At 48.0% G+C, this 25,823-nt stretch overlaps 1 protein-coding gene across 1 annotated transcript; it reads right to left on the reverse strand.

Annotated features, from left to right (window-relative positions):
- Positions 1–1,149: 1,149 nt before the first annotated feature.
- Positions 1,150–25,002, reverse strand: TRAF2 (TNF receptor associated factor 2). The gene is made up of 11 exons (XM_056860472.1): positions 24,988–25,002; positions 19,349–19,569; positions 18,404–18,482; positions 17,229–17,327; positions 12,209–12,370; positions 8,189–8,263; positions 6,945–7,019; positions 5,210–5,569; positions 3,829–4,006; positions 1,971–2,119; positions 1,150–1,376 (listed from the first exon to the last, which is right to left on the reverse strand). The coding sequence occupies exons 2-11, from the start codon at positions 19,534–19,536 to the stop codon at positions 1,158–1,160; spliced, it is 1,584 nt and encodes a 527-aa protein (XP_056716450.1). The 5' UTR covers positions 19,537–19,569; positions 24,988–25,002; the 3' UTR covers positions 1,150–1,157.
- Positions 25,003–25,823: the final 821 nt, after the last annotated feature.

Below are 25,823 nucleotides of genomic sequence, written 5' to 3' on the forward strand. Positions count from 1 at the left end.
TTGATGACCAGGTATCCTGCGCGTGAGGGGCAGGGTTGCCCAAGTAGTTTGGCCAGAGAAAAAAACCCAACAAGACCAGGTTCTCTGCACCTCCCTCCCCCCCCACACACACACTAACCACCAACTTTCTTCCCATGTACCTGCCAACTGTCTTCAAGTAACCCAGATGTAGCAAGCAGCCAGCCTAGCAGTGATCCCCCGCAGACATGCACACCCCTGTAGTTCTCTTGCACTGCACAACTTGTCTCTTCAGCCGGGCCTTAACTTCCAAAATATTAAGCAGGTAACGGGGGGAGGGGGGGCATTTTCTTTAAGAAACTGGGAGTGGGGAAGGAAGCCGGATCCAATTTTATTCTGTTGGAATGGAACCGAGAACCCCACTGCGGAGCAGGACGATACATTTGATGAGCCAGATCTTTCAGCTTTCCTCTCTCACCCTCAGCATGCTATTTTGGCAGCTGGCCGTCCAAAGGCACCCTGCTGGTGCAGCAGATTCAGCTCCTCCCCCCACCCCCAGCCTGGAGAGCTACCAGCAGTCAGGATCCACTCCAGCAACTATTTCTTTTAAGGTCCACTATTTCCCCAAAGCCTACCTGTCGGCTGGCTGGGAAGTCCTCCTTCACCAGCCACTGCAGGGCCCTTGCAGGGGACACCTTCCTGTTCTCTCCACATGCTTCTGAGCGTCATCTCCCATATGCGCAACACAGCCTGCCCAGCCTACATGGCTCGGGCCAAACCCCACTCCTGGCGAGCATGCTTCTGGCAGATGCCCCAGGTTGTCACATGGGCCTTAACTGTACCCATCCCTCTCCAGCCTTCCCAAGATCAGAAAATTGCAGGATTCATTCATTTAAAAAAAAAAAAAAGACACGAGCGATTTTTTCGTGTTACTAAGTGCACAGCTTTCGGATCTCTCCTTGAGGGTGGGTTGGTGGGCACTGCCCCCTCAAGGACACAGGTCACTATAAATGATTGGCATTTCCAAGTCCAAAAGTTTCCAGTGCGTTCCTCACCAAATGGAATAGGTCCTTTTTCCAGGGGTGGCACCTAGCCTCCCCTCCTCACAGCTGCCCATGGAGGAGGGTTATTCAGAGGACTGCAGCCCCGCCTGGGGAACAGCTCTATACTCCTAGATCCAGGTGGGGAAAGAAGGTGTGTCAAAGGCCCGTAAGGTCTACAATGGCTTTAATAAAGATGGTGTCATCACGGACGTAAGAGTGCTTGGCCTCCATCTTGGTAAGGGGGCAGAAGAGTGGGCAGCCACTAGCAATGTTCATGTCGCTGACGGGCCGCTGGAAAGACGAGGATGACACATCCGGGCGGAAGGCGTCGATCACGTGCTCCCGGTTATTCTGATCCAACAGCATCAGGGTGACCTGCAGGGAGGCACAGAAACTGCATGAACACATGAAGCTGCCTTGTATTGAATCAGACCCTTGGGACATCAAAGTCAGTATTGTCTACTCAGACCGGCAGCGACTCTCCAGCGTCTCAGGCAGAGGTCTTTCACATCCCCTACTTGCCTAGTTCTTTTAACTGGAAATGCTGGGGATTGAACCTGGGACCTTCTGCATGCCAAGCAGATGCTCTACCACTGAGCCACAGCCCCTCCCCTGGGGTGGGGAATAATGTGGAATTTCAGTTCACAGCAAACCATCCTAATGTCTAGGGCTATTCTAAGCACCTAGGAAACCTACGTAATTTGATGCCAGGCGCATAATTCACCAGCCCCAAAACACTGTGCTTCCTTTTTCTTAAAAAAAGAAAGCAAGTTTCTAGTCTTTTATATTGGGGCGGGAAACGGACGGAGAGGCAATTTGTTTGCACCAGATCACCGAGTAAGTACATTTCCCAGACGTGATTTGAGCCTGGGGCTTCCCAGTTCATTCTCTCCGCTCCGTGTGCTCACTATCCGAAGCCACCCAGAGTGCGGCATGCGCTCTGCATTTCTTCCCCTCCCCAAAACTTACCTTCTGGTTGAAAGGCCACCGCAAGAGGGCGTCGTTGGGTCCTTTCATCACCACGAAGAAGAGGGACAAGTGGGTACCACGCCCCGTGCCATCCCCGTTGAGGTAAATGCGCAGGCACATTTTGTAGCCGTATTTGTTTGTATAGAATGCTGGCAGGGAAGAAAAACAACATAGGAAAAACCATTAAGGCGAGCCAAGCGCAGCAAGAAAGCAGAGGCAATGCTGGTGGGGGGTGGGGAAGCGATGCATTCAGCGGTACCATCACCACCATCTCGGTTGGCTTCCCTCATGAAGCTGCTGTATACCAAGCCAAAACCACTGGCCCACCTAGCTCAGTATTTCACTTGCTGACTAGCAGCAGCTCTCCAGGATCTCGGGCAGAGAAAGGTCTTCCCCGGCCCCTGCTCCCAAGACCCTTTAACTGGAGACGTCAGAAACTAAACCCGGGGTGTCCTGCAAAGCAAGAGCTCAGCCACTCTGTAAGAGGCCCTCTCTCCCTGTACTTTTAAAACCTTAACGTACAGACTAGTTTACACACTTATCAAGTTGCCTGCAGCGAGGTCAAGCCATCGGTCCCTCTCGCCTAGGACTGTGCGGAAGCTGCTCTCCAGGGCCGCAGGCATGGAAAGGTCCTTTCCAGGTCCCTGCAACCTACAAACCTTTACCTGGAGAGGATGAAAACAGAGGCCCTGCTTTGTTTGCAGAAGGCCTCCATCTCCGAGCACACAAAAGCTAAAGGGACAGGTTGTGGCTCAGCAGCAGAGCTTTTGCTTTGCAGGCAGAAAGTCCTAGAACCAATCTCCAATTTTTAAAGGGATCAGAGAGTGGGTGGAGTGAAAAACAAAAACAAAAAAACCTGCAGAGCCACTGCCAGTCAGCATAGACAATATCAGCCAACGGTCTACCACAGTACAGGGAAGCTTCTTGTCTGTTCAATCAGCAGAAAAGACGTGCCTAAGTAGTAAGGAAAGGGGCTGCACTGGGGAACAAGGGTACCCCCTTCCCACTGACACACAGTGAGTATGGGGGAAGCCAGCTGCTTGCACAGTCTCATAAGAGAGGGTGCCAATGCTGCAGCATATGGGTAAGAAATTGTACACCCCTAGCCTGGCAAAAGCAGAACAAGTTAACAAAAACAGTTAACAGAAGGGGGCATAATAATAACAACAAAAGATCCTGCTGGATCAGACCAGTGGTCCATCTAGTCCAGCATCTTGTTTCGCACGGCTGCCAACCACTGCTGGGGAGGGGCTATGGCTCAGTGGTAGAGCATCTGCTTGGCATGCAGAAGGTCCCAGGTTCAATCCCCAGCATCTCCAGTTAAAGGGACTAGGCAAGCTGTTGATGTGAAAGACCCCTGCCTGAGACCCTGGAGAGCCGCTGCCAGTCTGAGTAGACAATACTGACTTTGATGGACCGATGGTCTGATTCAGTATAAGGCAGCTTCATGCGTTCATGTGTTCACTGTGGCCTAACAGAGCACAAAGGCTGAGCACCCACCACCATGTTCCTTTGAAGCACTGGGTTTCAGAGTTTTACAAAACGCCATGTTTTTTTTTGGGGGGGGGGGGTTTCCAAGATTGGGCAGGAACAATCCCAACTTTTTCAGCTGCTAGTCCTCAGGGGGAAGACAATATGAGGCAGCCTGGGAGAGGCTTCCCATAGCCAGAGAGGGATACTCTCACGCTCCCTCTTCCTTCACCAGACGTCCTAGACCTCCACCCCTCAGCCACTACAGCATTCTACAAGTCAGCAGTGCCAAATCATTGCCAACATCTCATGGAGTTGTATGCAGAAACACACACACCCCCTGCCCCACCCACCCCCGGAAGTCTGAGAGGCAGTTTCTGCGGACAACCTGGAGAAAAGATGGCTGGCGAGCGGCCACTTATCGCCTCCTGGCGCTTCCTTGCAAAGTCACCGATCTTCCAGATGAAGATGCCATCGTAGGAGGACGCTTCCATCTCCTGAATTGTGCGGGCCATCTCAGCTAGGGCCAAGTCCTTCAGGGCAATGCTCCTCTCTAGCTGCCGAACCTGGGCCACAGAAGAGAAAACAACCCATGCAAGACGCGAGTCAGCTTGGTAACACTCCTCTCTCCACCATCAGCCAAGCTGCCTCCTTCACCCCCTCCCGAGATAGAGTTCCATGAACCAGCCCAACTGAAATCTATTCAGCCTCCCTGTGTACACAATACAAAACAAAGCACACTTTATTCTGTTTCTTCTATTCCAAAGGAAGGACAACATGCCCAAACAGGGCACTGAAGCCCTGCTGCCCTTCTGTCCAACCTTCGGGAGAGCTTATTCAGCAACTCCAAAGGCTCCAAGAATTTTGGCAGGCACTGCCTACATCCTCCTCATTATCATGACTAGAAACTTGCTTTTCTTTTCTTTTAAAAGAAAGTGAAAATAGGGATGCTCCGATTACTGAATCCAGCACATGATACCATGTTCTACAGGTTTTGTTTTTTATTAGATACATAGCCCGCCCTCCCCAGCAAATGCCAGGATCAGGGCATGTCACATAATAGTAAATATACAATAATACATCGTAGACTTATAAAACCAATTGATTAAAACAGCCGCATAAGAAAATGATAAAATCAACTATTCCCAGTGGTGCTTGGCTTGTGACATAAGGCCACAGTAGGCCCTACAGGTAGTTCACATAAGATGCAGAGCCAGCATCTTATATGAACTACCTGCTGATGGAGTGGAAGCCTTCCAGGCAAGGTGGAGTGGGGTAGGGAGGCCAGCATTAATAAAGAAAACCATAGCTGGCCTCAACCATAAGCCTGGCAGAATAGCTCTGTCTTGCAGGCCCTGCAGAACTCCATAAGGTCCCACAGGACCCTGGTCTCATTGGAGAGACTATTCCACCAGGGCAAAAAAAAAGCCCAGCTGAGTTGAGGCCAGCTGGACACTTTGGGACGGGACCAACAGTAAATTAGTATTTGAAGATCTTAACATTCCCTGAAGAACATACCAGCAGAGGTTCTTGCTGCATAGGAACACTCCTGTTTATACTCCATCCCCACCAACTTTTTCATCCCCAACTCCTAGCTTTCATCCCAGGCTTGGCTGCCTGACACCTTCCAAGCAAGCCTGGCTCAGTGTCATTTCTGTGTTCCATGTAGAGCCTAGAACGCCTGTTGGGTTCTGCCATCGCCCCAAGCAAACGCCGCAAGGGGGCAGAGAGGCACTATGGAGCAGACTGTCAGGAAACCAAATTCTGACCTTGCTGCTGAGCGCCTCTATCTTCTCCTGGTCCAGCTGATGCTGCTGGCTGTATGCTTCAGCTGTGAGAGACACCCTTTCCACCTCCCGGTTCAGCACACAGACGATATTCTCAAAGGTGACAGTCTTCGTTTCCAGAGCTTCGCATTTCCGTAACAGTTCTAAAGAGCTGGAAATCTCTGACTCTGAGACCAGGGGGTTGCCCCCCAACAGAGTGGAGCGGCCCTCAGCTGTCGGGAGGCCTGGCAGGGACTGCAGCTTGCTGGATTCAGCCCCAAGACTCAGCACAAAACTCAGCAGCATGTAGAGATGCTCCCCCAGGTGCTTGCTCTCATGATCAGGGAGCTTCTCGTTTTCCATCTGCACAGGACAGAAACAAAAACCTTGTCACTCCTCTATCAGAGATGGAAATACCAAGAGATGGCAGAGAGCTTGACTTAATTTAAGTGAGCAACACACACAGCAGCAACAACAGGTAAAGGAACAAGGTGTTAAGGGGTGCTGATCGTCTTCCTTATGAACCAACATTTAAAAGTAAGGATATGGGGGCAGTTTGCTTAGGACAGGGATGGGGAACCTCAGGCCCCCGAGGACATTTTTGTGGCCCTCGGGAGCTCCGGGGCCCTGCTGCGGAGGCACGGCGCAAGACGGCCCTCTCCGAGGGTGTTCCTGGGGCCGCAGCTTGCAGGGGTGCTGCAGCGCCCTTTGGACCTCCTCTCGCCGACTGCTGTTGGTCGGTGAGAGGAGGGGGAGGGACCCTTCCCCCAAGGCTGCCCCCTATTGCGGCAGCATGCAGGAATGCCGGGGCACACTGTAAGCCCCTCTCACTGCCTGTCGGCTGTTGAGCAGCGAGAGGGAGAGGTGGGAAAGAGGCCCGCGGCTCCCGGCGGCAGAGCATGCGCGCAGGAGCTGATTGGGCTTCGGGGGGCCTTTTGTGGACTCTGGGGGAGGTCATGGAGCCTGGGGCCCGGTTGCGTGGGGCCGGCAGGTGTGTGTGTGTGGGGGGGAAAGGCTTTTCTCTCTCCCTCTCTTTCTTTGTCTGTCTCCCTCTGCCCTTTTCTTTCTCCCCCTTTTCATTTTTTCTCCCTCTCTCCCTTTTCCTCTTTCTCTGTTTTCCTTCCTTCCTTTCCTCCCTTGCTGATCGACTGCGGGCTGCGCCCCCCTGGCACCTCATTTTCTCAAGCCCACCACTGGCTGCCCTCCAGCCTGGGAGGGGGGGTCCGGGGGAGCCCTCCAGGCTTTCTCTGCATGGCCTCCCCTGGGGTTGCCAACCTCCAAGTGGTGGCCGGAGACCTGGCAACCCTAGCCTCTCTCCCCCCCACTCGGAGATCTACACCTGGTATGGCCCCCAAATGATGTTATAAATGTGCAAATGGCCCTTGGCAGGAAAAAGGTTCCCCACCCCTGGCTTAGGAGACAACCGACAGATGGCAAGCATTTGAGGACAGAGAAAAATTCCGATAGCTAAATGAAGCCTTCCTGTTCAGACGCAGTCTATCTCCAAGTACCAAGAGCTGAGGGCAAATGAGACAGGCGATGGCTATCATCACTGTGCTCTGCTGCCCTCTTTCTCACAAAGGTCCTCTGGGTGCCTATCAGGCTAAGATCGGCTTTTGGCATGGCCTACAGGGCACCTCTTCCAGTCTTCAACCCTCTTGGAGAGGTGTTCAACCCTCCCTTCCATCCCCCGCCCCCCCCGGTGTTCACATACAGCTAGAACAGGCCAGGTGCTTACCACCTCAGTACAGCCAACAGTCTGGAATCTGCAAGCAGCTTTGCATTTGCTACAAGTTTTGATGTGGTCTTGAAACTGCAAAGGAAGGAAGGGGAGTAGGTATCAACACACACACACACACACACTACTTTTGGTGCACTAAAGCCCTTGAACGTGTTTTATCCTCACAACAACCCTGCAAGGTAGGCAAGAATTATTTCCCACTTATTGCAGACATAGGGCTGAGGCAGAGAATGTGTCCAATTGCCTAAGGTAATCTAGCAAGTTCTTATTGTGTATGTGTGTATACATGTATACATGCACACACAATCTACATTATTAACGTGTCAATTGCTAGGGAATTTATGACAGAAATTTGAGATCCAAGACATCAGTAGCTCAACAGATTCTCTTTGCCAATGTATCGCACCAGATCAAACAAAACACTTATCCTCTCTGCACACCCTCTCTGTTCAAGCTTGAGGCATCAACAGTGTTAAGAAGGCACTCTCAACAACTTGAGATCTTTACAGGGGGAAATCCTCATCATAGAGGGGGGATTACCCATCTATGGTGCCTGCTACAAAAAGTGCGGAGCTACTAACTAGCAGAGGAGCAACACTGCAGAAGCAGGGAATTTACACTACGATGCCCATTGTCACTACTGATCTAAGAATAAATATTAAGCCTGTGTGCAGCGCATTGCAAAGACCTCCACAAACACTTGTTGCAGAAATCCCTACAACAACCCTGTAAGGTGTGCCTGCATGATCATTCCCATATCTCATAGATATGCAGGGAGACGAATAAGCAGAGATGTGGCTTGCCTAAAGCTATCTGGTGAATTCATTGTAGAAGCGACATCTGAACCCATGACTTCTGGCTCACATTACATCCTTGGGCCACTACACAATGTCAGCTATACTTATGGTACATGTATAGGTGGAAGCTCAGATGTACTCCTTTGGATCCTCTCACAAATAACTCTTTTCAGCCCCCAACACAAAGGTGTACCGTCAAGTCTCAACCAGCTTATGGCAACCCCACGAAGTTCCCACCTCATGGGGTTTTCAAGGCAAGAGATTAGCAGAGGTGGTTTGCCACTACCTTCCTGTGCATAGCATCCTCAGTCTTCATTGGTGGTCTCCCATCCAAGTAGCAAACCTGCTTAGCTTCCCAGCTCTGACACGATCAGACTGGTCTGGGTTACTGAGGCTGCTACAACCCCCAATGTGCAAGGGTTGAAAATGCCAAACACCACTCACCTTTTCTCTTGGGATCTTCTTCTTCCCACAGCCATCACAGGTGAGAGGAAATTTTGGGCACACCTCGTCATGGGCCTTTAGTGAGGAAAGAACATACACGATTATTTTAAACTATTTAACAGCGATTCACTCACACTAGTAGAATGAATATACAAGGAGCAGATACTTCTGAACACCAGGTGCTGAGCGAGCAACAGCAAGGAAGAGGCTGTCGCCTTCCTGCCCTGCCTGTGGGCTTCCAGGAGGCATCAGGCTGGCCTGCTTCAGCAGAGCTCTTGAGTTCTAAAGCAGAGCCTCCATGTTCTCAGGCAGCGTATTGCAGAATTCAACAAGCAGAGGAAAAGCAACAGGAGGTGACCTTCACACTCAGTTTGCTTGCTCCTCAAAGCAGCAAAGATAAAAATGTGACAGATTTGTCTGGCTGCTGTTGGAAGCACAGCTGGATTGACCTTTCATTTGTTCAGCAGGGCAGTTCTCAAGCCTTTATAAATACAATTATGCTTGGGGCATATTTTTGAAAGTCAGGCTGAACGTCTCTCAATTCATTCATGGGGATTCAGCTGACACAGAAGGTCCAAGGTAGATTTTAAGAAGCCACTCACATCAGTGATTCAAGTTTTTTTGTTTTGTTTTTCTGCCAAAAGAGCACTTGTAGAGCAAGGACAAAAACTTCAAAAAAGCAAGTATTTCAACTGCCTCTTTTATACTTGTGCCCAACCAGGACCTGGTTTTGCTATCTACGCAGGCTGCCTTGCACCAAGTCAACTCATTTAGTCCATCCTGGTCTGTACTGCTTACAGGACCTGCAGCTGCTCTCTGGGGAAGATGCCAAGGACCAAATCAGTGACCTCCCATAGGCAAACGCCTGACCACCGGGTCACACCCCCTTGGCTGACCATCTCAAGACCTCCGCCAGGTCACCCTATCCCCCAGGGAACTCTGTGCTCCACACACCACTGAGAAATGCAAATGACAGCCCTGGGGAGTGGGTTTGCACAGTTACTTTTACTGAAACAGGACAGCAGTTTGACATCCCCCATTTTCTTTAGAAATCTCTCCATCTCTAAGTTCAGAGATGCTTCATTTAGGAAGAGGGGAAAGCAACTACCCTCAAAATCATGCCTACAGAGCATGCAGTCCTATCACACACAAGGTGCCCTGCTAGATGCTCAACAGCTCCTGCTTCTGTATGCACATTGGGGCAACAGGCTCATTGCCCCCACCCTGGGAAGACCACGTTCAGATTTGCTGATTCACATGCCACACAGGTCTGCTCCACAAGCTGCCATTTCAAAAGCAGGTTTCCTTGTACCCCAGTCTGGATGTCTTCTGAGCCCTGAAAAGCCTTTCCCTTTGTCTATTTAGGATTACCCAAACTCCCCCACTTTCCTCCCCACCACCACGTCAAGCACCAGCAATGTCTACAACAGCTTCCTAGCACAGGAGGGGAGAAAGGGAAATGCAAGTCACTAGTTCAGAAAAGGACTTGCACCCAAATGCAACTCAGAGCAGCCACAGCAATCCGCTAGTCTCACTGCAGCTTGTCCCCCACCTCCATATCTGCAGGATAAGAATAATTAGTGGCCCACCTTACAAGGCTAGTGTAACAATTTCTGAAAAAAATATTCATGCAATACACTGGATACTTGAAACACAGATGCTAAGAACTCTTGTCAATAATAAATGCAGAGCATCCATAAATATAAGCGCTTGTATTGATATTTATGGATGTTATGGATTTATTATTAACAGTTCTTAGTATTTGGATTAACATAATTTCATTTAAAATGTGGTGAGGAGTTTTACAGGTACCATGGATTGCCAAATAAATAAATAAGTGGGTCCTAGATTAAATCAAGCCTGAACTCTCCCTAGAGGCTAAATGACTGAACGGAGGTTATCATACTTTGGTCACATCATGAGAAGACTTACTGGGAAATGCAATAACACGAGGGAAAGTGGAAGACAGTAGAAAAAGAAGAACATGAGATGGACTGACTCAATAAAGGAAGCCACAGCATTCAGTTTGCAAGTCCTGAGCAAGAATGTTAATGAACCAGGATGTTCTGGAGGTCATTAAGTAGTAGGGTTGCTATATGTTGGAAGCGACACACATAACACACATATTAATATAATTTCTATTACTATAGGACTTAGTAAACAACTAATTGGTACCGATCAAAGCTTCAGCAGACATGCAACAGTTGTACAGCAATAGGACACAGGAGTCCTCCTCAAATGAAAAATCCAAAGTGGGAAGAAAAGCTTGATGCTTTTGTGCCTGGCCAATGATACTACTGGTTGGGACTCATCTCTTTTATATTCCATTATCAATGCATCCTTATTCACTTGCAGGTAGCTCCCTGACTCATCATTGGAAATTCAGTTGGCAAACAGAAAAGCTGCAAATTAAAATCCTGAAACATACTACTGTAGAGCAACAGATGCATCTTGGAAAGCGTGCATAAAACAGCGAGACAGCCACAAACACGAACTAGAAAATGCTGTGCTTAGATTGAATGGAATAAATTAGCTTTAGCATTCGAAATCCCAAATGTTCTCAATCAAGGCAAGGGAAATTTCACTGCCTGCTGGATTCCACTCTACATTTCTGGCAGCTCAATTACTAAAACAGGGCCCTGAAAATGTCTCCGAAACTTCAGGTAGTATAAAATGGAGCAGTCCACACTATTAGGGGCCAGCCATTGGGAGCATATTACTCCCATTTTGCAATTTCTTCATTCGTTGCCAAGTTCTTCTGGATCTAATTCATGGTGCTGACCTTGAGAACCCTTCACCACCTAAAGGACCACCTCTCCCAGTATGAGCCCATATATGGTCACTCTGCTCTGAAAAGCAGTACCTCGCCTATTTTTTTAAGGCATGTTACCCATTTCTGTACTTTTGTACTAGCCATCCCTGATTTACAGAATGACAGAAGACAATAAAATTAAATTCAGCTTTGGGAATGAGACAAAAATAAATAAAAAGCTGCCCTTCCATGCTGTGGTACAACTCTTCCAATATTTCATCACACTCTAGCATGAGCAAGCCAAAGAACCCAGGGTAGGTCTATGCATTTATTGGCTGAGTGTTAGCAGGTTGTACCTGGGAATATAGTTGAAGGGAAGGATGATGCCCAGACTAACAGGGTCCTCAAGGGTAAGTATTGCCCCCCATTCACACCTATGGGGGAAAGTAGATAGTGACAGGATCAAAACCTGTCTACCTGTTCCATGCTGCAGGGGTTAATGGTCCCACACTGAAGTTTCTGAGTGCAGACAAAATGCCCATGCCTTCCCACCACAGATGTATCTTGCCCCACTGTATCACTGAGACATTAACACTATGGAACAAAAACTAGGATTGTGCAAGCACACATACCCTGGGGTGAGTTCACAGCAGCGACTGGGGCATAAGTAAACAGCTAAGGGGAGAGACAACACATCTTTGATTGCAGACCAGAGGTCTCCAAGAGAACACAGGCCAGCAGAAATCAAACATGAAAGCCAACTATTAAGCCAAGCCTAAATTTCTGGATCCCTGGGGACTAGCAATCACCTCTTCGGCGGGGAAGGGTGTGTTTGAGAGAGAGACCACTGCTGGAAGAACACAAGTAAACTGCAGAACTTGTGGAGCTCACAAGCTGAATTCAGCTCTATTACATTTTTATCCCAATTTTCCTCTATGGAGCTCAGGTCAGAGCCCTGCATGCTGTTCTCCCAGCCTCCTTTTTATCCTTACAGCAATCCTGAGGGATTAAGTAAGGATGAGATAGCGTGACCAGCTCAAAATCACCTGGTGAGCTTTGTAGCTGAGTGGCTGTTTGAACCTGGGTCTCCCCACTACTCGCTCAACACTATCGTGACACTGTCAGTTCCCCCCTCCCACGGCTTCTCTCTACAACACCTCGAACAAGACACATTCCCATGACCCCCACAGAGGGTTAGATTTGAGCAGAATCACCTGAACACTGGACTTGCGGGGGGGAGTGAGTTAGAAAGCAGCTCTCATGCATACCTTAATATTGGGGAAGTAGAAAAGGACTTTGCAGTATTTACAGTTGAGGCTTCTCTCGGGGCACTCCCGCTCGGAATGGCGCTCCTTTCCATTCAGCCTGACCATGCCCTTACATGCCGGGCAGGTGACCAGCATGAACGGGCAGCTCCCTTCATGACAGCTCTGTGGTAAAATGAGCAGCACACTTCAGTACAGCTAGACAAAAGAAACGGACTGATGTCAGGCACGCAAGCTGCTGTTTGCCTGGCTGTCTGCAACAAGGAGGGGAAGGGCCATGGCTCATGCAGAAGGTCCCAGGTTCAATCCCCGGCATCTCCAGTTAAAGGGACTAGGCAAGTAGGTGATGTGAAAGACCTCTGCTGGAGACCCTGGAGAGCCACTGCCTGAGTAAACAATACTGCCTTTGATGGACCGATGGTCTGATTCAGTATAAGGCAGCTTCATGTGTTCAATTAGATTGATCTTAGATTTATTAGATTGATTAGACTGAAGGAAGAAGTGCCCACAGGCGGTGCCGCTTTCCAACGCCCCACATGAATTTGGCTCCTTTGCATGCTGCCAGGATGCCATAAACGACAGCACAGGCCTGCATGGGCCAACTGGGGAAGGGGGGAACCAACGGTTGTGTGGACTGCTTCATACTCTACACCTGAGGCCTGATTCACACATGCAGGACACAGCAGAATGCACTGCACCACTTCCAAGCTTTACGGTCCCCGTATGAACTCCATCCACTAGAAGAGCAGGGTGGAAGGTTCCACCCTGTCCTTTTGCTTACAGTGCCAGCCTTGAACAGTGGGGACCACAGTTCAGGCCTGTGGTCTAAAGTGGTGCTTGTCCATTCTACCACCGCAATCCCCTATATGCGTGAACTAGGCCTTATTTGGAAGGAGGAGCAGAGAAGGGATGACAACAAAAACCCCAGAATCCTGGCTGAAGAAGCAAGATGTCAAAGATGGCAAGCAGCACAGACCTGGCTAACCTCTGGGAAGCTGGAGGTACCACATTTACGGGGGTCCCCCTCCCACAGAGCCCTCCAAGAAGATAGGCAACTGATTTAACTTAAACAGCCTCTGCAAAATCAGAACACTAACATCCGAGATCCTTTAACTGAAGTCACCAGGGACTGAAGCCTAACCCTAATACTGAGGCATAACCCCTCCCCTCTAAAAGGACGAGCTCCCTGGTTTGTGACATGCCATTCCCACTGAGGCAGGTGGTCAAACCCGGTGCAGTTCTAAATTTGCCCCTATGAAATTTTCTTGCAGTAAAGCATGGGGACCAGCAGAGGGGATGTGGGAAAGAAGAGACTTCACTGGCTGGGGCTTTCCAGCTCCCACCTACACGTTCCATATCTGTTCTGAAACCTGCCAAAACTCACCTCCCACGTTGCTGATTTTATCTGTCTAAACCAGAGAAAGCATGCAGGAGTGCTACTTGGTGACGCCCCAAAACTAAGGCTGACTTGGGCTTGAATCTTACTACGGTACCAAACTACAACAGCAATACACCCCATGCAAACATATAACCACCCTCTGTCACCTGCTGCCAGTATGAGAGAGTTGAGCATTTTTCCCCCTTAGAGAAGCAACGAGGACGGGATTTCAATCACACGCTGCTATGAACTTTTCTTGTACTGGTCAGACAATAGATCTACCTAGCTTAGGCTCAAAAAAGATGTTGCCCTTTTTTTAATGAGTCGGGTCTGGTGCCTGTATAGCCCCCAACCCCCCTTCAAGCCATTTCAGGTCAGGAAAGATCCAGTGTGGTGTAGTGGTTAAGAGCAGTGGTTTGGAGCGGTGGACTCTAATCGGGAGAACCGGGTTTGATTCCCCACACCTCCACATGAGCAGACGCTAATCTGGTGAACTGGATTGGTTTCCCCACTCCTTCACATGAAGCCAGCTGGGTGACCTACAGCTCTCTCAGCCCCACTTACCTCACAGGGCGTCTGTTGTGGGGAGGGGAAGGGAAGGCGATTGTAAGCTGATCTAATTCTCCCTTAAGTGGTAGAGAAAGTCGGCGTATAAAACCCAACTCTTCTTCTTATGCTGAAGCCACCCATGCAGGTCCCAATCCAAACTGGGCCCCTGCAATACTTGAAAAATTAGTTCTCCACAATGCTGTCTGACCATGGAGAAAGCAAGTCAGTTCGGGGGCGGGGGGGAACCTAGAGCCAGCTAGATTGAAAGGTAACATCTAGTTTAGCCCTTAGTCTTGTCTATTCTGAGTGGCAGCAGCTCTACAGGCAGAGAAATGCCTGCTTCCTAGCATCCTCTCACTGGAGATGGCAAGGAATGAAATGCAGGTGCTCTACCACTGAGCTACAGCCCTCTCCTTACTGGTCTTCCTCCTAGCCCAAAAAGCATTATTCTGCTTTTGATAGACTGGTAAAGGAGGGGAAGAAGATGCAGGGATCCAAACAGCTACAGAGACCCATTTCCTGGATTGTCCTGCCTAGTCTGTGAGAAATGACCGTGTTCTGTTCACTTGTTTTCAAGCTTTCAACAGCCTCCCCGAGGAGTAAGAAATGCTCTGGTCAACCACTGCAGCACAGAATACACAAAGCTCTGCCTCTGTCAACTGCTGGTAGAGCCACATGTGTTGTATTTAAGGCATAGGATACATTCTGCTACTTGGATTTTAGGCAGGCCGGAAAACAGTAATTATTTCCAAACTCAAATGTAAACCAAGAGCTCAGCAGGAAAACCCCTAAAGCGTACAATCGCTCAATGATCCGACAATCAAACTTAAGGATGCATTCCAATGGTTCCTATGGTGACAAGGGAGCCTTCTGATGTTTCAAAAAATGCAGTGAGGTCTCAGCACTGTTTTTAAAACACAGTCCTTGCCGACCTTGCTTTCCTTTGAACAGAAAGCAAAACTTAAGCCTGCAGAAGCAGCCAAGCTCGCCTCTGAGGGGCTGTTTCCCTTCACCTCCCACCAATATCGGGTTACATGAAAGGAGAACAAGCGCCGCCTCCAATTGCCGGTGCCGAGGCCACAGCAAAGTGCTCTCTGCTCTCTTGAAGTGAATAGCGAGCAAACTTTTAGGGACTTTCCAGGAGGCCCCGGCTGAGAAAGGCTCCGCCAGGGACTTTCCAAGCTGGAAGTGCTGGCGCCCAGTTACACAACGCGCTGCTGGCACAACACAACTCAGCTGGAGATGAACCGAAACACAGCACCAAACACGCACCGTCCACAGGTCAAGCTCCAGCAAAGCACACCATTTAGTCCTTTGACAGCATTCTGGCCGCACGGACCCCAAGCTTTCCCTCTTGGTCCCAAGTCCTCCCAACAGAGCAGGGTGGGGGAATTGGCACTGCGAGCCACTCCACAGGAGCCAACTGATTTGCCTTGACCGACCATTCTCAGGGACGGTGACCTGCTGTCTCTTAGCTACGAAAAGAAACTGTCTGAGAAAGGGCCCATCAAGCCCCTCTAAACACAACACTACCAGCTCACCATGGCCTTCGCTTTCCCTGAGAGCTGGCGTGGTGTAGTGGTTAAGAGCGGTGGAGTCTGATCTGGAGAACCGGGTTTGATTCCCCACTCCTCCACGTGAGCAGCGGAGGCTAATCTGGTGAACAGGATTGGTTTCCCCACTCCTACACATGAAGCCAGCTGGGTGACCTTGGGCAAGTTACAGCTCTCTTAGAGCTCTCTCAGCCCCACCTACCTCACAGGGTGTCTGTCGTGGGGAGGGGAAGGTGATTGTAAGCCGGTTTGATTCTTCCTTAAATGATAAAGTCGGCATATAAAAAACAACTCTTCTTCTTCCCTGCAGTGGAAGGCCGGGGACTGACCCTGGACATTCCTACATGCAAATGATGCACTCTACCGCTGAGGCAGAAACTAGATCCAATAGGGCAGCCACATGTATTCACTCATCCGCTCACCGCATGTTTATCCACCTCTTCCACCAAGGATCTCAGGGCCCTGCACGTGGTTCCTCCTTCTCCCATTTGATCCTCATAACAATCCCATGAGACAAGTTGGGCCAGGCACTCAGTTTTAGGCCCAAGTGGGGATCTGTACACAGATTTCCATCCGACATGGTAACCGCTACACCACACTCTTCTTCCCCATTCATATATAAAATGGGGGAGGGGCAGCGAGTGTTCATTGTTGTTGTTGTTTAACACATAAAGGTATGCATGTGAGTAAGAAGCACAGCAGGGTGAGGTGGGGGAAAGAATGTTTCCTTCTCTTTGCAGGCACACACCTTTCTGCGGAAAAGTCAACACCCCTACTTTAAGCAAGAACAGGGCAAACTAGACCCATGCAAATATGCCCATTACACCACCTTCAGCATGAACTCCAGCCTCTCCCCAAAGGAAAGTACCGAGTTCTCTGTCTTGGGCCACCAGCAGCACACCATCCGCCCTGACTGGAAGCAGCTCTCCCAAGTGGCTGTAAAACGAGTGCGCAAGGCACGTACTGAGCCACGGAGTCAAAGAGAGAGCCCCCTCAATGTACAAAAGGCAACATTCCAAAGAAGACAGGAGAATGCAGGCAAGCACGCCACAAAAAGTGGAAACCGTACAAAAATACATGCAACGTTTGCTGTAAGCAATAATTCTTCCAACAGTTATGATTAGGGCAGCAAGTTAAATCAAGGGACCACATGGACACTGAGCTACAGAAGCAAAAAAAATCAGAATTGTTTCAGATGACCCAAATTTTGCAGCAAGAACTATATTGGGAGACCTGAATGGATTATAAAAATCAAACATGTGCACAATGCCTTCTGTTTTGCATAATTTCTCTTATCTCAGGAGGGGGGGGTTAAGAGATTACAGCCAGTTCTCTCCAAAATGTGGGCTACAAACTTGTGTGTTTTATATGTTCATGCCCAATTTCAGCTAAGGCACAACCCTGGCCAAATGGCTCCAGCACTCAGACTGACAGGGCTGAACCTTGCCCAGTAGTCTGAACCCAATTCCTGGCACTTTGCCACAAAGCACCAACAATTGCCAGGAAACAGAAAGCAACAACCAAGTCTTGCTCTGATCTTTACCTCGTATTCTTTAATCGTCCCTTTCCACACACAGCCCTCGTTGATGCAGATTGCCGGAAGACTCTCCACCTCCCGTCGGGCTGCATTATCTGGGAAAGCCTCAAAGGGGAACAAAAAAAATGTATATTTATATATAAAGAGAGAAAATGAATTTTAAGCACCACGAGGAAAGCATTTAAAAAATCTGCCGGGAGGGGAGAGGAATACTTCTCAAAACTATTCCCTTCCACCGGACATTCCACACATTTCAGTACAACACTGTCAAGCTTTGGGAGGGTGGGAGGGAAGAGAACCAAAGTGGAAACTATGCTGGTCTATTGCATGGAGAACAGCAGTGTTGCTCAAACCAGTGAGCAGGCTTGCTTTTCAAGTTTTTATGGGGTCCTGGTTAACTGCCAGATTCACTCTGGCCTGTAGGCTTGAGGATACTCTGTTTCCATTCTTTCTTTTGGTCAGGGTTACAAGGCAGTACTTGGCTAAACCCTTTTTTAGCTGAACCACTACAATAATCCATTCTCTGAGCATTTGCACCTCTCCCAAAACCAGTTGTGTTCATCTCCATCCCTTAGATCCCAGGTTCAGAACCTGCCCCCCCCCCAAAAGGTTTTGAACTGTGGGGAAACAAGATCAGAGGAACGGCCGGCAAGAAATAGAGGCCAGTAATTCAGGCAAATCCCAGTAGCCAGCAGTCTCTGATCATGTTAAGAGTTTGTGTAATATTTAGCATTTATATAGCACTTTCAGAGTTCAAAGCACTCCACACATATTATAATCATCCTATATGATAGTACAGACCTCTTATTCCAATATTGTGGGGGCAGGGGGAGATGAGAGTGAGGGGCTTACATAAGGCTACCACATGTGTGAACCTCCTGGATCACAGTCCCTTCTCTTAGGCCCTGTGCTATATCAGCTTTCAGTGTAAGACCAAAGTGTATGGTCTATGAAGATCCAGTTCAAAACCAAGCTAGCTTCCATTCTAGCATCCTCAGCTCTGTTCCCATCCCCCGAATGGCACCAGACTACCTAGCTGGATGGTTGCAAAGACTGCCCCTCATAACCCATGATATGTGCTTCAACCACTATGGAAAAGTGCTCCATCATCAGTTACATTATTATTGCTCCACAGAAAAAAGGGGAAACTCCTTCCAGTGTCTTCACAATTACTGTCTTACCGAACTAGTTTCCAAGATAGAAATGCCTTCCTCATATATTCCTTCTTGAATGCAGGCTGCACACTTCTGGGGCCCAGAGCTGACAGAGAAAGCAAAGCAGTCAGAAGCAATGAAACCTACAGTAGGTCAAGATGAACCTCAAAAATCAACTATGGAGCAAAGTTCACAATGGACACTGCCAGGCTTTGCCATCACAGCTCTGAGGGTCCAGATTAAGCTTCTGGCAGAGGTTCAGAAACATATGTTGTGACTACCACGCAGCACAAATTGTAAAGCCTTCATTCTTCAACAGTCTCTGGCACAGCTGGAGTTATTGTGCTTGAAGACAGCTAGTTAGCAGTTCACCTTCGGCAAGACAGAACTGACTGTGGGAGACCAATTCTCTCTCCCTGGATAAAAGAGGACTGCTTCTCTACTTCTAGGCCACCAGCAGGCCACAGGATGACCAATATGAGTATGTATAGAAGAAGAAGAGTTGGTTTTTATATGCCAACTTTCTCTACCACTTAAAGGAGACTCGAACCGGCTTAAAATCTCCTTCCCTTCCCCTCCCCACAACAGACACCCTGTGAGGTAGGTGGGGCCGAGAGAGCTGTGACTTGCCCAAGGTCACCCAGCTGGCCCTGTGTGTAGGAGTGGGGAAACAAATCCAGTTCACCAGATTAGCCTCCGCCGCTCATATGGAGGAGTGGGGAATTGAACCTGGTTCTCCAGATCAGAGTCCACCGCTCCAAACCACCGCTCTTAACCACTACACTATGTAGGCAAGGTAGCCACTTTTTGCGCACCTGTTGCAGCTGCATTGCCTCTTGCCTTTCCATACAGGGTCAGTCTAATGAGCTGCCAGCTGCAATCTAAAGCAGATAGTTCAGAACAAGTTTACTTCCTCAGCCACCGTGTGCATTAACTAAGCCTTAATCTTACACAGAGCAAAGCTACAATTACCTTATGATTGTTCTCAGGCAAGAGGAACAGTACCGGTGTCCACACTGGGCTTGGAATGGCCGCCTTAAAATATTCCTACACTCCGTACACAGGTACTTCCCCTCCAACTCAGTCCCAAGGATCTCCTTTGGAAACCCCAGCTTATTTACTTCCAGAGAGCTGGGGGGAGTCAGGTTTGCTGCTGCCATGTGAACCAGAACATCCGAGTGGGCTTCAAAACACTGGAAGAAAGAGAAACACTTTAAGATTCACTTAAGGAAGGCTATTCCTACAATTATAAGCATTCATGCACGCTCTACTGCATTTGGGACCTGGAAGAGTTGCACCCACACCTGATGGTGCATTTGGGGAAGCAAGATAACAAAAAGATCAAGATGTCAACTGGCATTCTGCAGTGGTCATCATGGCTGTTCCACAAGGCTCAGTGGTGAAAGCCACTTGCCAAAGCTTTTCCTTATGGCCATATTTTCCTTACAGCCATCTTTTAAGGATGGCTTAAAACTATTGCCTCCATAATCTAGAAGTGGGATGGGAATGAAGTGATACATAGCAGAGCTCACCTATGATGACACGCTGAATTCATCACAGAGGTAGTATCTGAGCTGGGGATTTCCTGGTTCACAGCTTGGTCTTTTAGCCATCAGTCTCGATTAGCTCCATATAGTAGCTCAAATAAGCAGCATACTGAGTGGTACCGTGTGTGTGTGTGTAAGTGTGCGGCTGGAATGCTCTGTCTGGTGACATCAAATAGCTCTGCAAACAGAGCTATTCCACAAGGCCTATGGCTGAGGATAGCCGCAAATATCATCTGCTGGCCCCCCTATTGCCCCTCCTTCCTATTATATTGTTGAAGTCAACGGAGGGGTAACCCGATGCAAACAACCAGCAATGCGAGTATGGTTAGGTGCCATTTGAAACTTTGTAATTTTGTGCTTTAATCGGGATTTTAATGTTTTAATTTAGATTCTTATTGTTGGTGTAGTGATGTTTTTATATGATGTTACCCGCTCTGAGCCAGCTTTGGGCAGGGAGGGCGGGTTATAAATCACAAAATAAATAAATAAATGTTTAATGAGAAGCACTGCAGAAGACTCTGCGAGGGCACGTTCTTGGGTGCCAGGCTTTTTAGTCCAACATGGACTGTCTCCTAGATCACCCCAATCGAATCCAGTGCAACTGGGGCGGCTTCTCAAAAATGGCCATAATAGTGGCCAAGCTGCCTTGCAAGAAAATTTGTCTGCCATTACAGGCCTCGAGGATCTCTCAAAAACACAGCTGGAAAGTCACAAGTTACAGCAGCAGCTGGAATCTCACAAGCTTAAGGACAGGGAAGTTTATTTTTTTTATCTAGCCTTCCACCGCTTCTGCGCACTCTCTATCACCTCTGTGCATGCACATGTGTTAATAAGTGAGTTCCCCGCAGCTGTTATCTGGCTGCAGGAGCTACTTCGCTCAAAAACCCTTTGGTTGCAACAGTAGCTGGTGTCAGCTCACCAGTTGCCTCCTCTCATTCTGCTGCATGTTGGCAGCAGTGCAGGAGGCAGCAGCTGGTGAGCCAAATCCTCAATCAGCACTGCTGTCCAGGTATGAGCTGAGGGGCTCTTGCGGTGGATGCTCAGTTTTGATTACTCATCATGTGTGTATGTGTATGCCGTCAAATGGCTTCCGACTTAGGGCAACCCAATGAATTAATGACCTCCAAAACATCCTACCATTAACAGCCTCGCTCGGGACTTGCAAACTGAAGGCCATGGCTTCCTTTTTTGAGTCAAGTCATCTCATGGTAGGTCTTCCTCTTTTCTTATTGCCCTCAACTTTTCCTAACATTATCGTCTTTCCCATTGAGTCCTGTCTTCTCATGGTGTGACCAAAGTATGATAGCTTTAGCTTAGCAATTTTAGCTTCTAGGGAGAATTCAGACTTGATCTGATCTAAAAGTAAAAGGTAAAGGTAGTCTCCTGTGCAAGCACCAGGTCATTACTGACCCATGCGGTGACATCACATCCCAACATTTACTAGGCAGACTATGTTTACAGGGTGGTTTGCCATTGCCTTCCCCAGTCATTTACACTTTATCCCCAGCAAGCTGGGTACTCATTTTATCGACCTTGGAAGGATGGAAGGCTGAGTCAACCTTGGGCAGGCTACCTGAAACCGACTTCCATCAGGATCAAACTCAGGTAGTGAGCAGAGCTTCTGACTGCAGTTCTGCAGCTTACCACTGTGCCACGGGGCTCTCTTGATCTGATTTAGAACCCATATATTTGTCTTTTTACTGGTCCATGCTATCCATAGGCTTGCTCCTAGCCATTTTAATGTCCCAGTCTGCCCCTGCCTTTAGTCAGCAACAGCTTCCTTACACATTTAAGACAATGTAAAAGACATTTAACAACCTCAATATTACTAATCCATTTCTGTACTATTCTCCATTGTCCCAGAGAGCGCAAACATTTTGGGAAGTTTGTTCATGCCCCACCTCCTCTCTCCTGCAGATGGTATTTAAAACAATGCAAGTTAGGGAAAACCTAATTAGGGGATTGTGCTCTGCTGATATGGCCTTTAGAGCTGAAGCAGTTTCCCAGGCCCAGTGAAAGTCACAGACTGGATCCTCCTCCTGACTAGGATTGCATCAGCTCTTACAAGCTAAACAGAACTTGGTCAAAAACCTGGCAACAAGCCATTCTCTAATACTCCCTAGCCCAACATGACTCATAACACAGGACCAGGCAACCCAGCCTAGCCCCGCCCTTCACCTCCTGCTTCACAAACTGCTGGCGCTTCATCCCCAAAAAACATGCTACACCTGTGCCAGAGTCTGACAAGAAAGGATGTCAAACAGACCGTCAAAGCTCCTTCTTTATCTTCTACTTTTCTTTTGTAATTTAGTATAGCCCAGCTAATGCAAAGATCGCCTGTTTATCCCTTCATGACCATCTTGCTGCATGTACAGTGTCTGGAATCTTACAGGCGCTCCAATAAATAACTGCATATGGTGATATACTTAAGATTCTTTTCTCTGCAAGTTTTGCCTCATGGGTACCTTGTGTACACCTGGCTCTATTTTTATGTGTGTTCTCTTACTTTATTATGTCATCATATTTGTTTAATAAACCAGTCCTTTATTGTTCCCTCACACCTTGTGTTCAGCCATACAACAGGGCATGGAAGAGGAAGTTGCCTAGGGGTCAAGGATGGTGCTTTGGGCCCTCCACAGTCAAGCCCTGGAACCAGAGTGGTGGCAATAAGTTAAGGCCCTTGCCAGCTCAAGGGCTGCAGGAGGAAGAAGAGGCTGTGTGGGGCTGGGGGCTGCTTGGGAGGGACTTCTTGTCTAGAGCAAAACCCCACAAGGCCCTGCCCTTTCCCATGACAACGTTACTGACTGCTGGTACCTCCTTGAAGTATGTTATACCAGTTAAAAGATCTTAGGTAGCAACGGTTAGGAAAGACCCTGAGACCCAGCCAAGCCACTGCTAGTCAGAGACATCAGTACTGAACTCATGCAAGGCATTGTCATATGTTCGTATGCCGACTTTCTCTACCACTTAAGGCAGAATCAAATCGGCTTACCATCACCTTCCCTTCCCCTCCCCACAACAGATACCCTGTGAGGTAGGTGGGGCTGAGAGAGCTCTAAGAGAGCTGTGACTAGACCAAGGTCACCCAGCTGGCTTCATATATAGGAGTAGGGAAACCAACCCAGTTCACCAAATTAGCCTCCGCCACTCATGTGGAGGAATGGGGAATCAAAACCGGTTCTCCAGATCAGACTCCACTGCTCCAAACCACCGCTCTTAACCACTACACCACGCTAGCAAAATAGACAACCCACAGATTTCTAGGTGCCTGAGTAACCCAGCGTGCAAGATTTTTCCAGCTCTACATGTTTTTTTCTCTGATGGAGACCCAAAGAGGCTAACATCATTCTCCTCTCCTCCATTCTATCCTCACGACGACACTGCAGGGTAGGTTAGGCTGATAGTGACTGGCCCTAAGTCACCCAGCGAGCTACCATAGTAGAGTGGGAAGTTAAAGCAAGGTCTCCCAGAACCCACACCCACACTCTAACCAATATGCCATACTGTGATTGATATAGCTCCAATATCCAAAACCATTGGTTACCATTTAAAACAGTCACAAGAAATCAGAAAACACAAACAGAATATTGAAAGGTGGTAGTGATACACACAGTAGACAAAGTTAAAAGGTGAAGGTGAATTTCTGTATTGCCCAACCCAAATCCCTTTCCACTTCTAGATAATTCTGCAAGGATGTGAAGCAAGACTGAGTCATGAGGGACTGACTTTGAGATCACTCAAACCTACAAAAAAATCTATTTATTTGATCTAGTCCAGATTACCCTTTGGTCAACTCACATTTGTTCCCTTAGAACATTTGGGAATTTCCAGTATCATAGCTACCATCCTTCACATTCCTTCTTGTGGAAAGGAAAAACAAAAAGTAGTCATTGTCACCAGGCATGATTAAAAGAGTCATTTCTAAAAGCATCCCTAGACTGGAAGGCAGGAATCTCTATTGAAGGTTTCCAACACTATTGACTCACAGTCAGACAAAATGGGGGGGGGGAGCTGAAGGAGAACTATACAATCAAAACTATCCTTTTAAAATAAGAAAAGGTATCCGTCTTTTGAGCTAACCGTATTACTAGCAGTAGCATATTTCAACGTTTAGTGATATTCTCTCCCTACCTCAGTCTCCACTTGAAAAAAGGGAATAAAGACAATTTTTGAGGTGAAATGGTCAACAAGCCTTCATGTGTGCTCAAAAAGCGCAACACAAATTGATAACACTCCAAGAAATACCGCTGTGCACACCAATACATGCACTATATATTCCTTGAATTTTGAAAACAGAACTTGGATGTACATATAATATATGGTAATCTCATTATGACATTTTCTCTAATTTGTATATATAGCCATGAACATGTGTGCACACACTGAGGCAAAGACACAAAAACGAACTACTAAATCCTAGGCATATATTCTAATTTTATAAGAGTAAATGCTTACAAATGCACCAATTACCTCAGCAAAATTCCGAGTTCAGCATTTTTAACAGCTCATTGACGTTTACTATGCCACCCGATGCACCTTCACTCAGAAGCAACCTGCCAGGATTCACAGCACTTCCCCCCCCCCCCAAAGTACATTTAGAATGAAGGCCTTAAACATATGCAAAAATTCTGCAGAAACAACGGCTGCTAGTTTAGAGGGCTTTAGCCAAATTCATGGAGAAGAGGTCTCTGAGGCACAAAACGAAACCTCCGTGCAAGGCACCTTGGAACACCGTTTGCTGAATTGCAAATATAAGAGAAAGTTGCGTTCATGCCCAGCATAAGGGCTTCCTGGAGACCTCGAGCTGCCCTCTAACGAAATAGGACACTGAACGACACAGACGTGATCCAGCCGCGCTCTAGTACTTACGTAAGCCTACTCACATGCAAATTCCTCCATGTATGGAATAGACAGGTTATTCCATTGTAGACTATATGGGGGGGACGAAGAGAAGTCTGGCAGTTATTTCCTCCCCTCTCCCCGCGTTCTAGGGAAGGAAACCCCTTTCCCGTTTCCTTCCCCGCCACGTGATCCTCCCCGCTCCCGCGAGGGGACCCCACTCACCGGCAACCCACGTCCGCCCTCACTGCAGACCGGAAGCGCTTGGCTACATCCCGCCCTTTTCCCTCTCGCACAAGTTCCTCCGCCGGGGAAGCCCCGCCCCGTTTCCTTGCGCCCTGACTTCAAAGAACGGAGGCTCATAGCGTATGCCGACGGGAACGTGGAACGGCTGGATTTTCTTCCCCTCCTTCCTCGAACTCCACCCATTCTAGCCCCGCCCATCGAAGAGCTGAAGGGCGTGGCCAAAGCGGCGGTTGGCTTTGGCGCGCGCCTTCGTTCCCGGCAAACCTGAGTCACAAACGTTCCCACGTTTCCTTTTAAGGCCGGAGTGCAGAGAGTCACATCCTCTGTTACTTTTTCATGCGTGTGGACTTAAAAAACAATAATAATAATTGTATTTTGTATTTATTTATTTATTTACATAAATATTTTTATTGATTTTCAATAATAAATAGGGGTACAGAAGGGAAAAAGGGGAAAAAAACATTACATAAATATTGTTCAACATTGATATGCCTAGTACTACCCGCTTGTAGAATATAGTAATACATTAACTTATTAGCAGAATGGATTTGATCTCCAATTTAATCCTGCTGTAGCTCATAAGAGTTTAATTGTTGTTTTTTTGTTTTAATATATTCATAGAAAGATTTCCATTTGTCTCTATTTTGTTTTTGAGTATTTTGTAATGTTTCAGTTAATTGTGCCATTGGTATGTATTCGTAAGCTTTATCAATCCAGGTTTCAATTTTTGGTATTCTGTTTGTTTTCCATAAAGATGCTAAAACTACTCTTGCAGCTGTAATTAAATATTTTAATATATCCTGTTGGTCCTTGTC

The sequence above is a fragment of the Euleptes europaea genome, chromosome 14 (assembly GCF_029931775.1).
Source record: "Euleptes europaea isolate rEulEur1 chromosome 14, rEulEur1.hap1, whole genome shotgun sequence".
Lineage (NCBI taxonomy): Eukaryota > Metazoa > Chordata > Lepidosauria > Squamata > Sphaerodactylidae > Euleptes > Euleptes europaea.